Genomic DNA, 13,263 nt, shown 5'->3' on the forward strand with positions numbered 1-13,263 from the left:
GGCTACCTCTAGAAAAAGGCAGTGGTCTGTAAAGCAGAAGAATTACCTCAGTTTAGGGTGTCTAATGATGCAGGTCCCTGCAGGAAGTCTTTTGTCACCTTATTGCATGCAAACTTATGTCTAGTTTGCTAGGACGTATCCTAATCCTTTATACTGGGACTCTGTAAGCATGTTCTGTGAATACCTTCCTCCAGCATACATTAGAGTAGAATGTTTTATGTGCTCGAGTGTTTTTTACTCTTACTTCTCTTCCTCTATTATTTCTCTATATTTCAATGTTTCTATCTAGTAATATATTAAGGTCCAAATTGCTGCTGTTCCAAAATCATGAAAAAATAATTTTAAGCAGACACAGAAGCAATAAGTATATTTTGACTGTAACTGAACTATTGTTCCCAATTCAAAATGTTGTTATCCTTTCATTTAATGCTTTACCTTGTTCTTTTGGGGGACAGAGGGAGAGCATGCAAACACGAAATGATAATTTAAGCTATGATTTTCTTACTGGAAAAATTCTGCAAATAGTCACTTTGACCAAGATTAGAGAATCTAATTTTGTGACAAAGGGTTAGGCTGAAAAAACAGGAGTTTAGGGTGAAAACAGGAAGTTGTTTTGGTATCTCTGTGTTGGGAGTTCTATAGTGACACAGCATCTCTTGCATTTGTTGCAGTCATTCACTTTGTAATCGAATCTTAAAAGCATTCAGCTCTATTCTGTGTTCACGGCAAACTGGAGCATATGCCTACTACTTTGTAAATCTTTTGACAGAATCTTAATTTCAGAGATGTCACTCATAGTATTTAATGTACCACATTTCCTTCATTGTAATTCCAAGAACATATTAGGATAAGTGCTTGAGCAATTAGTATCAATTGCTCTGTGTTTGTGCCTATGAGTAATTTGCATATTTAAATTCATATGTTGAATTAAAATACATTTATGCTGGCCACCACAGGAAATTTTTTTATACATTTTATTTCTATAATGCAATAATTTATTCTTTCATTCTCCTCCAAGAGAGGGATGTCATACAGATTTTTCAAAAATAATCCATATCACTTATTTTTATAACAAATAATTTTCTAGAGAATAATTGTAGTTACTGAATTATATCTAATACTACTATAGTTATGTGAATTATAAATTCATTAATTATAGCTGATCATTTATGAAAAGAAAAATTTGAAATGGTTGTTATGAACTCCTTCTTTACCTCTTTATGACACGTATCTTGTTATTTATAACCTTGTGCTAACGTAATACTCTGGTAATGTGAAAAGTTACCTGACATCATTTGAAGTGTAATACCATGCCATTAAAGTCTTACAGCCAGAGCCTTTTCATTTCTAATGGAAACATCTTTAGGAATCCTGGATCCCTTTCTGAGACACTCAAAAAGAAGGCCTTGGTGGCTCTAGTGTTTACTCTGCTTTTGCTGACTCTAAACCAAGAAGAGGACAAGGGCCATAAAACAATGGAAGGATTGGGTAGGTGCAGAAAGCAGTAGCTCCTGTAAGTGTGTGAAAGATCTCAGCATCTCCTGAAATGCTAGTTCAAGGCAGTGGCGACTGGTACACTGCCTGTCCTTGTCCATGCTCTCCAACACTGAAGGAGACAGATGTCTCAGCACTTGCCAGTAGAGCACTGACACCTTGGGTTAGTGATGAGCTATATCTCTTGATGCTCTTAGAGGAATAAAGGAGCTATGCCAGTAATTGTGAAAAGAATTCTCTGACATGAGGGAAGATGGAATGATGAAGAAGAAATTGAAAGAACAAAGTGGAAAAAAAATAGCTGCAACTATATAATGAGTTTTCCACTTTTTGTAGGCAAAGCTCAGGAAACTGGAGAATAAGGACCCTAGCCAGATTCTCAAGCTAGTGTAAGAATGCTCTGCACCTTACAAATAAGAAGTACACATGGACTCTGTTCTTTAAGTATTTAAGTGCCATAATCCCACAGTGCTTACAGTATGGACAGCATGGGGAAAGGAGTGGATTCTATCTGCTTATTGACCTAGCATCTCACTAGACCCAATGTTTATGTACAGCATTTCCATACTGAAATATCCAGTCGTATATAATATAGTGAGCTATCAGCAAACCAAATAATGAGTTCTAACTTTAATTATACACATATATTTGGCTCATCAAGGGGCCTTCTTGGGGCAATATAGCTATTGGGCAATATATGAGTTAGCATGGATTTTATAAAAGTAAGTGCTACTTAAGGGTTGAAAACTTTAAGGAGACCACAACAAAACAGTTGACAGGGGAGAAATGTATGTGCCTTTATGAAAAAATGCAATGTAAATTGCCTAGGAGATTTACACATCTACTTTTGCATCATTATTAAGTTGAAAGACATAATGACATGACAGGAAAGGTGAGGTGAGCTAAGAAACTAGATTTAAAAACATAAATCACATCTGAATGTCTAAATCATGGAGATTTCAGACATTTGCCTTTTCTAATAAAGGATTTAAATAAAATAAAGTGTAAGTTTTCTTCCAAAAATGACATTTTAATGGCTAATATATTTATAGAACAAAGTAAAGATGCTTGGATGAAAAGTGTTGTGAAGAGCTAGTGTGACTGGTATCATAACTATTTTCTTTAGACATTGGCATACAAACTTTTGTTTGTCTACCTGCACAGCAGATGTAGAAGTTGTTTTTTCTTTTCTGGGAGCACATCATGGGCTGATAAATGTAGAAGTCTGAGCTCAGTACACTTTTTCTGCTGTGTAAACATGCAAATCTGTGTGACCAGCTTGTGGTGGTTGTAAATTTTCATCAGGCTTCCCACAGATAATTTTAAGTGCTTTCACTCTGGTTTTGTCAGGGGAGTTCTTCTCTGTTCCTATAGCAGTTGCACAGCTGAAATAATATAACAGACCATTGCAAAAGCAAATGCTTACAATGGATTTTCTCCTACTGTTCAGAAACAAAAGTGAAGGCCAGTGTGAGCAGTAGGAGGTCAACCTATCTTTATTTGATTTAAATCTGTCTGAGTTGTATCCTGTAAAACCTAATGAAAACTCAATATTATCAGCATGGTGTGGCAAACTATTCAACAACTTGAACTTAGAAAGTTCTCAATGATTAATTCTTCTACATGCTCTGCATAAAACTGCTGGGCAAATGTATTCAAATTCATCAGAAACCAAACAGGAAAAATTCCTCCATGCAGTTTCCTACACTTTTTTCCATATAACTTTTACTCTTAGAAAAGAGAAAACGAAAGCAAATGAAATTGCAGACAGTATGAAGAATACACCTTGCAACAACTCTCAAAATTACAGCAAAATGGCTTTAATCTTCTAATATTATTTTTAAAAGATGTCCTGTCTGTTTGTTTTGCCATTTGAAAGTTGTGTCTTGAACCACCTCTTCTGTCAAGTCATAGATTGAAACTCAGACTTCAAATCATACAAGGGATTTATGCTTTACCTCTTTGATAAGGTTTCTTTCACAGTTCATGAAATGTTTTCACCTCTGGAGACTGCTTACTTAACCCAAACAAAGACAGCCACCTGCACTGAATTCTTGACTAATTGGCCATGTCCTTTCTTTATTCCTTCTTCAGTTGATAATTGCCTCTTCAGCATGCACTGATTCATTGCATTAGTCAACATATTTGTTTGCTTGAATAAGCTCACAAAATATTATTTTTCTTGTAAACAAAGAATATTGTTTAAATTTTATTTAATAGCACCAGGGTCCCATGTTTTGCTTCAACCAGTAGCATGGAATTTGCAATTATTACTTACAATTTTTATGAAAGATTATTTTTTTTCCTGTTTTTCTACACACCCAATTGGTGTGCTGGGGAAAAAAAATCCACTTCCTGCAGCTATCAGAGGGAACGGCATGCCTTTTTTTTAAATATTTTTAAAATTGTTTCAAGGTTATGTTACATTTTTTCTCACAATAGAAAACACTAGAATAAAAGTAAAACCAGGATAGATTGATCATTAAAAAAAAAAAAAAAAAAAAAGGTCAAACAAACTGACAAGGAATCTTGTGAAGGAGAAAATCAATTGACATTGTTGCTGGAAGTACTTATGGCTGTAGCAGATGGACAAAATATTCTGTTAGCTTGCATATGTCTGTTTGACAGTAAATGAAACATGGCATATAATTAAATGATGATTTCAAATTTGATTCTGAAGAATTATATTTTAGATTAGAAAACAGAACAAATGGATCTTGATAAAGGTCATACTGTTTGATATTTTCTGCCAATATAGGTCCATTGAGCTGGTAGCTGGTTGTAGGAAATACAGCCACAACACCATTTCATGCTTACTTTTATACCCTTGAGTGACCTTAGCCAGATTTTACAAAGTGACTTGAAGAAAAAAGTTTCATTTCTTATGGACATTGTAAGTTATATACTTTTTTAACTGGGCTGTCTGTCAATGATCTCGACCATCTTTTGTCAACCAACAGAGGCAGTGGACAAACTCAATAGCTGGTGAAGGAGGTCAAAACCAGATATTTTCATCCCCTGTCTTACCTGCTCTCTCAGGTATGGTTTTGACATGTCACAGAGCTTGTTTCCCCACAGCTGCTGATTCACTGCAGCAGCCATGTCAGAGGCCTCCAGCCAGTCAGACCTTTGGTTAGTAAATGTAGCTCACCAGGTCCCAGGTTAACAAGAGAGTCTGATGACTCTCTGTGAGGCTGGGACTTATAATCATGCCTTTTTCAAAAAGTGTGCAACTGTCAGTGATCAGTGTGAAGGAACTACAGGAGGAAGTGAACAGGCTGTGCAGTATTCAAGATGATGAGCAAGAAATTGGTAGGCTATTCTCAGAGATGCTACAATCTCAGGAGCCTCAAATTTCCACTGTAGTGGAGGCGAACTCAGAACCTTCTGAAGTAGTTAATCAAGGATCTCTTGAACATGAAGGTTTGAAGATTGTCAGTGCCCATACCAGAAGGAGGGATCCTCCCTTCCGGGAAACTTGACAATTAGAAGTAGGACTGGCATTTTTGCAACAGATATGAGGCTCTAAAACTAGGATAGTTTTGCTGCAGACAGTTTCACCTGAGAGGGGAACAAAGATGCTTTGGGGATAGAGGGACCACATAGGGCAACACAGTCCACCCCCTACCCTATGACCTCTGTTAAGAGGAAAAGAAGGGTAGTTATCATAGATTACTCGCTTCTCAAGGAAACAGAGTGCCCAATATTCAGACAGAAAGGTCTGCTGCCTATCAGGGGCTTGGGTAAGGGTCACTATAACTGTCCAGTCTGTTACAGCCCTCTGATTATTATCCACTATTGGTGAGAAGACAAATAAGAATCTAAGGGCAAAAGAGATTTCAAGTCCCTGAGGTGATTAGTTGAAGATACAGGAGTACAGGTAATGATTTCCTCAGTTTTTCCAGTAGCAAGGAAGAATATAGAAAGGAACAGGCGGACTTCTCAGACCAACAAAAGGCTCCAAATAGCATTGGAAAAATTGTGGGGTTTTTGGCTATGGGATGGTCTGTACTGCAGCAGGTCTACTGTTGCCTCATGGGATGCACCTTTCTCAGAGGGGAAAAAAAGGGTTTCTGGATAGGAGCTAGCAGAACTCATAGATAGGGCTTTAAAGCCTGGAAGAGGGAAAGGGATGAAAACAGACTTGACAGGGATAAGCAATGGGATGGAATGCAAAGACTTGAGGAACTGAGCACTACTGGGATCCATCAATTTGCTACACAATGTGTCAGCTAAGACGTGCACTTAAAATGTTTCTACACCAACACAAGCAGCATGAGGAACAAATAAGAGGAGCTTGAAGCTTTGTCCAAGTCCCAGAGATGACAACACTGGCATAATGTGACCTGGTGGGCTGACTCCTGTGACTGAAGTGTCATGTTGGATGGCAGGGTGGATGAGGCAGGGGTATGGTGTTGTATGTAACAGAAGGGCTGTATGGAGCTTAGTCATGGAAAAGTCATGGATGAGGGCCACTGAGTAAGGATTAAGAGGCAAATAAATAATTCCAGTTATCACTGGAGTCTAATATAGACCTTCCAGCAAGGACAAGGAATCAATTAATTATTCTTCAAGGAATTAAAGGACACTTCCAACTAAAATGCTCTTAATCTTATGGGGAATATCAAGTTGCTGGATGTTAATGCTGCACAGAGGGCACAAAGAGGTCCAGATGACAGGGACATAGGCAAGGAAGAGATGTTTAATTCTTTGTTTCTGTTTTCTATGCTTTATGGGTTAGGGGGGTTCTAGTGCTCAGTGCTTGAGTACTATGGTTGTGAGAACAATAAAGTCCCAGTTAACCCTGAAGTTGTGCCAGCTGTGGTGCTCCAGCTAGATCCCTACATGCCCATGGGGCCTGATAGGGTTCATTTGAGAACACTCAAAGAGCTGGCTAATCACAGAATCACAGAATGGGTGAGGTTGGAAGAGACCACAGTGAAGCCATCTGGTCCAACCTCCCTGCTTAAGACGATTCATCCCAGTGCACATTGCACTGAATTGTGTCCAGATGGTTCTTGAATATATCCAGTGGGAGAAACTCCACAATTTCTCTGAGCAATATGTCCCAGTGCATGGTCACCCACACAATAATAATTGTAATCAGGTGAATAATTCATAATCAGGTGAAACCTCTTGTACATCAATTTCTGATTATTGCCTCTTGTCCTATTTCTTGGCACCACTGAGAAGATTCTGGCTCCATCCTCTTGACACTCTCTCTTCAGATAGACATTGACGAGTAGACATTGATGAGTTTCCCTCTTAATCTTCCATTCTCAAGTCTGAAGTCTCTCTGAGTAGAGAGACCCAGATCACTCAGCCTATCCTTGTAAGTGGTGGTCCAGTCCCTTAACCATCTTTGTTGCCCTCAGGCACAAGGTGTCTTGGGACTGTCGTGTGCAAGGCCAGGACTTGTTTGATGCTCCTTGTGCGTCCCTTCCAATGCAGGATATTCTATGATTATCACATTTGTCAGAACCATAGAAAACATTTCCTACATGGAATTGCTGTTTGACGTAGCCTGAACTGGTGCTTTGACCTGGACATGGGGCATCCAGCTGCTGTGTACTGCAAGATGCAAATTGTTACCATTTGTTCCTGTCTGTTTTTCAGGGAGGGTACCCTGGGAAAAGCCAGGGTACAGCAGTCCTTGCAAGATTATGCTCCTACAACAGCCTGCGCACACTGGCATGAACCCTTGCACAAAGAGCATAAGCAGTGCCCTGAGGCTTCTGTTATTCTTGTCTGGAGAATTGAAACATGACTAATACGAAGTGCGATTCACATGCTCTTTACTCCCTTGTCTGAATATTGAAAATACACCACAGTTTTCCCTTTCCAGAGGCCTAGATTCAGAGAAGAAAGATAGGACCAGATCCACAAAAGCATGTAGGCAGATAACTGCCTTTGCTACTTTTTGGTAATTTCATAATATCTTCTCATGAGGAGAATTCATAAATCCAATTTGGCAATATGAGAGAGGAATTTATAGCACATAGAATAGTCCACAGGATTAGATTAAGTTAATTTATAGCAAATTATGAAGAGCTTTCTACAAGGAACACTTTTACTTCCCTAAAAGATTCTCATTAGTAAAGATTACCAACTCTTTTCTTGACTTGGGTGCTTTAGCAAATTCAGTAATTTGGCTATGTAAATTATCCAAACTCAGGCTCAATTTTTTCTTCCAAAAAGTAGGTAGAGTCTGGCAGGCACTCACTATTTATATGTAATTGATTCTGTTACTTAGTTGTTACAGTGTTTGTCAAAGAGGTGAAAAACTTCTCCACGAAGGAAGCTAACCCACATCTCTCCGTGTCCCTCAGCAGAGTGGCTGGTTGCAAGCTATAAAGGAAAAGGTGATTATCTTTCTCTTCACCATATGTACTAGTACAGCAGAAAGCAACATTCAAAGGGGATAAATTGAGTGAATAAGAAAATGGGAGTATGACTCCATGGCCCAGAAATTAGGCCACTTCCTGGCAAGGGAAATTTTGGGTCTGATATGTGATCATAATATTATTTATTCATTTTATCTAGTGCTTCCTTTAATGCAAAGTGCAGAAATAGTCTCAGACTTCTATGCTGTGATGGCTGCACCCTTGTCTGTACTGAAGATACTCTAAAGTAACTTCTATCTGTTTACATAAGTTGTGCTCATACAGATAACTGCAACATTGATTTATCTTTAAGCTGCCTGCCTCTCCTCAGGCATTTTCCAGAGAATCTGGATGCATAACAAGGCTGTGAGAATCCCCTAAACAATAATGCTTAGGTACTGTAGTGTTCAGTGATGAGATAGGCAAGTGTTTCAGCTCCAGCTCTGTATGAATAACCATAACTGATGTAAACAGATCGACAAAGTAGCTCTTAGCAAACAGCACAGTATGTCTAGCCTCTGCTGTAACAGTAGGACAAACAATCAGACACATATTTTGGAGAGCACTGGGTACCTCTCTAGAAAAAAAAAAAATTAAATCTATGAACAAGTAACAAATCATCTGTAGAAAGCTCCAAGGTATTTTAACTGGAGCTGGTGACATATTCAGCTCTTACACTGCAGCATAAACAACTTATCTGGATTTGATTTTTTTTCCTGTGCAAGGCATAAATTTTTTTTCCTGTGCAAGGCATAAAAGCTACTTCAGCATATTTTCTTATTCGCAGTTCTCAGTGTTGATATTTTGTATCTCAGTGTTGTCACTTCTGATATAATATAACCAGCCATATACACACTATTTGTTGCTGGAGGCACGGCAGACTCTTGGGAAAGAGCTAGAATCAAGAGTTTCCTCTCCCTAGGAAGATGGTAATCTATTTTAATTGAAAAAAGATAAAATAACTGGTGCATGAGCTTGCTGAATCCTAGATATTTTTCTAATGGGACTAGATTCTGGAAGTTGTTTAACAAAAATCCAGTATAAAATCAGACAGAAATCTTCACTTACTCTGAACTTTCACATATTGTGTGGATAATATCTGCACAGAAACAGAGACAGAAAACTTTAATATCAGACATGTGACCTGCATAAATTTTCACACAGATGATACTTGAAAAACATACCAACACTTCAAAATCAAATCCTTATAAGCTAGAGGAAACAAAAGTTCATCTGGGCAACTGTAAATTAATCCCATAAATTTGTGCTTTATATGCTGCCCAATATGCCTTAATTAGATGATCATACCCTTCTATTTTGAAAGAGTTCTTTCTTCACTCAATACTTGCATTTAATATCTCCAGTATTCAGAAAAGTATCTGTTTCTCAAAGTATATTTTTATCTTAGTTGTTGGTATGAAATATCCTTCCTCTATTTTTGCCTTTATATGAAGTGTTGAAATGTTTTAGTTCTAGAGGAGTACACTGTACCTGGTTCAGGTGAAAGTGAATGCAGCTTAATTCACATTACTCTGAAACCTCCTAAATTCACATGTACATGCTGATATTTTCAGAAAGTCTGATAATACGGTCAAGATGAAGAAGATTCATACTGTTATATTATATGCAAATAAACCAATGTAAGATATTATAAATTTACTTCATATTACATATCTCAGCTTGCAACACTGGTCAAATTTAAAAACTGTAACTTAATATAAACATTTAAAAAATTACATTGGGAACATTCTAAATAACAGCTGAAATACCAATTACAAATTCCATAGCATGTTTTTCTATTCATAGCTTGGTTCATATTGAAAAATAACTTTAATGGAGGTACAGTAAATTATGCTTCTTTAAGATAAATCTCAACAAAACCCTTGCATATCTCTTCTTTAATATGATTTCACAGTGCTATATACTTTCTATGACAAACTTAAGAGTTCAGTTTGCTAATTGAGCCAGAGGTCTAAATTCTAAATTTTGTGTAAATGATGTAAGTACTTCTTAGGCTATGATAGTTTCTCAGCTCGGTTTGAAAGTGACTTCCATGACTTCTCTTGGAAATCAGGTTTTTCTGTAGACACGGGTGTCTTCTGTCTTGGTAACCCACTTGTATCCTCTTGTGTTTCACAGCTTTAATCCCAGGCTAGGATGCATCCTCACTATAGCAGATCATCTCTTTCTACAAGCTGTCCTTTTGCAGACTAATGTGACAGTTAAAGGTATGTCTTGTGGGTATTTGTAACATTTAATCATCTTGCCTTTCATCCATACACCATATTTCAACTAGCCATAATAATTGCTCTGGGCCATCTTTTATCAAAATATAGAGCAGATGCCCAAAGCTGTATTAGCTGGCCTACATTCCATTATACAGTGTAGAATAGTGCTTTAAGGTCTCAGGGTCTAGGACCTGACCCTGAAAATGTATGCCCAGGAGTGTATGAAGGAAAATTCCCTTGGGATTAAATTACATGCTTAACATAGTAACAAATAGCTACGTTTTATACTGAGTTGAATCCTTGATTGGATGTTTTAATCTTCTCAAAATCTTCCTTGTTGTGTACTCTGTGTGACTTTCTCATCCATCACAGGGTCTTGAGGCAGAGGGAGCCATCGTAAAAGAGATCTACAGAGATCAGTGCTTTATTGACAACATTGATATTGGTCTTGACAAATTTTCTTTCAGATTGTGGCAAGAACAGGACTTCTTTATGTTGATATTTAAATCAAAACTTCTTTTTCTTTATGTTGATACTCAAACCAAGCTTCTTAGCAAAATAAGGAAAATAATAATATTTTTTGTATTTTTAAATTTGTTTTTGCAATGAGTACATTGATTGTTGGAAAGTGGCTGCTGGAAACGACAGGTCACTTGTAATTTCAAGCATCATACATGACTTTTATTTGGTTATGAGTAAGATCTCTGAAAATTGAGAGTTTTCTCATTTGAGGACTCCTGTTTTTAAGTGCAGAAAGCAGTGTTTTTCTCAGCATATGGCATTTATAAACTAGTACCAGTCAAGCATTTTTATTCACACCATAATAAAGTACTATCACTCTTCAAAATTCTAGTCCTCAGTAACTGTTAATTATCATTATTCCCCAATGTGATTATTATTTTATTTCCTGCAACTGAGTTGTTAAAGAGAAACAGTGAATGACCTAATCAATATAGATAATAACTGATCATACTGGTTATGAAAAATATGAAAGGAATATTAACACCTTAGCCCAGTATTTCTTGTATTTCACATCCAACTTGCATTTAAATATGTCATCTATAGAAAAAGTAATCCCAGATTTTTAATGCTTAGCTTCTGACCTGCCTATTCAGTGGGAAATGCAGATTTTTTTTTTCCAAGTTAAATTTCATAAGCTAAGTAGATTTCTCTGTGTAAACTTAAGTAGATTTTGTAGTGATCAAACTCATAGTACAGGAGTAAAATGCACCTTTCAAGTTTTATGTCAGTATTACAAAGTAGTTCCACAACCCAATAGACAATTCGGTTCGATCTAGGGAAATCTGTATTACCATGTGTTCATGAAGGTGTGTATAGGCATGTTTCTAAACATCTAGTTAATACAGTGAGTGGAGCATATCAAATGACTGAGCTGCCACAAAAGTTGATTTGCGGAAGAGCATTCGAAACAGTCACCTAATACACTCACACTATCAGAACACAACTTTCTTGGCTGCCCAGTGTCACTCAAGACATACTCAAGAGTGTCTCTGCCTTTTGACGCATAGAATACCTATCACATAGATATCTCAGGTGTTCTTGGGCCTTTCAAGCAGCACTAGTTGTAATCAACTCACAGATATTTTCAGACTTCTATCATTAGCTTGAGTCTATTAACTAGCTCTTGTACAGAAATCTACAAGTAGTCACTGAAGTTTAGATGTCTTAACCTCAAGCTGAATGCATCTTTGGAGTCCAGCTTGAGACCAGAGGGAAGCTTGAGCCTTTATGCAGTGTCGGCTGAGGACAACATGGAAAACACACTGATATGCACCACCAACACCCCCAAATCCCATCTCAGATTATCCTCCATTTAGACTTTCAAATGCCTTAAAAATCCTATAATTTTCCAACATTAATTCCTTCATTTGTTTCAAGAGGAGTTTCATAACTGAGTGACAGTGGGAGAGCACACGGATTTGCCTAGACTCTTCATGTTCTCCTAACCAATGGCAGATGAAAGTTAGGTAATCTATAATTTACACTTTAGAATAGGCAAAGGAAAGTAAAGCAGAAAAAATTAAAGGTGTGTTCCTGTATCTATTCAAAGTAAACTGAAACCTGTGCCCATATTTCACAGAATGCATAACTCACATATAATTATGACTGTGTAGGTATATTTGCTGGTTTTAGGTGAAAGAAGTTGGACTCCAGCTATAAGCACACTAAAGATTCATTTTCCAGTGACAGTGTTAATAGGATACCACTCCCAGACACTTGCTGTAAAAAGGATAAGGACACAAAGAATGAATGCCCTTTGGATGGAGGGGGGAAAAACAATCTAATTATGCTGCTCAAGGTCTGCTGAGAAAATGGAATAGACATATCAGCATAATTTAAACTACCTTCTATTTATCAGCACTTCCAGCCTTCATTTTGCTGGCCTTGCCCCATTAATACAGATAACATTTTTATGTAGTTCAAAGTTCTTCTCTTGTTGACTCATGCTTTTCCTTTGGAGCAAAAATGAAATTAAGGGTTTATCAATATGGAATGTGATTCTATTTCTAGTACCTTGTGCTTTTTGAGAAATTTCAAGTTTTCTACAGGGAGATCTGAGGAGGTAGAGTGCTTAATATTCCCAGCTGTACTTTCAACTCTACCCCTAGTACTACAGTTTTAGTGCTATACTCCCCTAGTACTTTATTGCTGCTTCATCAGCATCCTCAAACTTTTCAAAATGACAAAAATATTTTATGAGCTTTTGGACTAATCAAAACACCATAGCTGCCTCCTCAGCAGGAAAGTAAATAAATCACCTCATTTCTTGTCTAGTTGTGTATCCTTAGAATTCTCTCTCTTTGTTGTACGTTTCACATACATTTTCCATACTTTTCCAGGTCTGCTTAAATTCAGGTCCAGATACATTTCTTAAATATCAGGAATGTATCTGGACCTGCAGTGCAGAGATGGGGGAATGAAGGGAAAATATTTAAATATATATATTGACATTGTCTGTTTGCAGTAGAGCTAGGAAAAATCATCTACTGGGAAGTGTAACCTAACTAATATTTGTAACAAAAAAAGATAAGACAAGGGAGACATGTAGCTTTCACCCATTTGTAATACATAGTTGGCATCATTGAGAGTAGGAAATTTAGTCATTTGCCTCCGCTTAAGTATCTATAATTTATAGA

At 37.2% G+C, this 13,263-nt stretch overlaps 1 protein-coding gene and 1 long non-coding RNA gene across 2 annotated transcripts in view; one reads left to right on the plus strand and one right to left on the minus strand.

The window, feature by feature from the left end:
• The window catches only part of TAFA5 (TAFA chemokine like family member 5), a 673,456-nt gene that overhangs the window by 633,432 nt on the left and 26,761 nt on the right, over positions 1 to 13,263 (plus strand). The window contains exon 6 of the mRNA XM_072920433.1: positions 10,017 to 10,105. Coding sequence (XP_072776534.1) covers positions 10,017 to 10,022 — 6 coding nt within the window. The 3' untranslated portion in view covers positions 10,023 to 10,105. The remainder of the gene's footprint in view (positions 1 to 10,016; positions 10,106 to 13,263) is intronic.
• The window catches only part of LOC140681091 (uncharacterized), a 96,682-nt gene that overhangs the window by 26,350 nt on the left and 57,069 nt on the right, over positions 1 to 13,263 (minus strand). The gene's annotated exons all lie outside the window — the stretch shown is intronic.

This window comes from Taeniopygia guttata, chromosome 1A, assembly GCF_048771995.1.
Source record: "Taeniopygia guttata chromosome 1A, bTaeGut7.mat, whole genome shotgun sequence".
NCBI classification, from domain to species: domain Eukaryota; kingdom Metazoa; phylum Chordata; class Aves; order Passeriformes; family Estrildidae; genus Taeniopygia; species Taeniopygia guttata.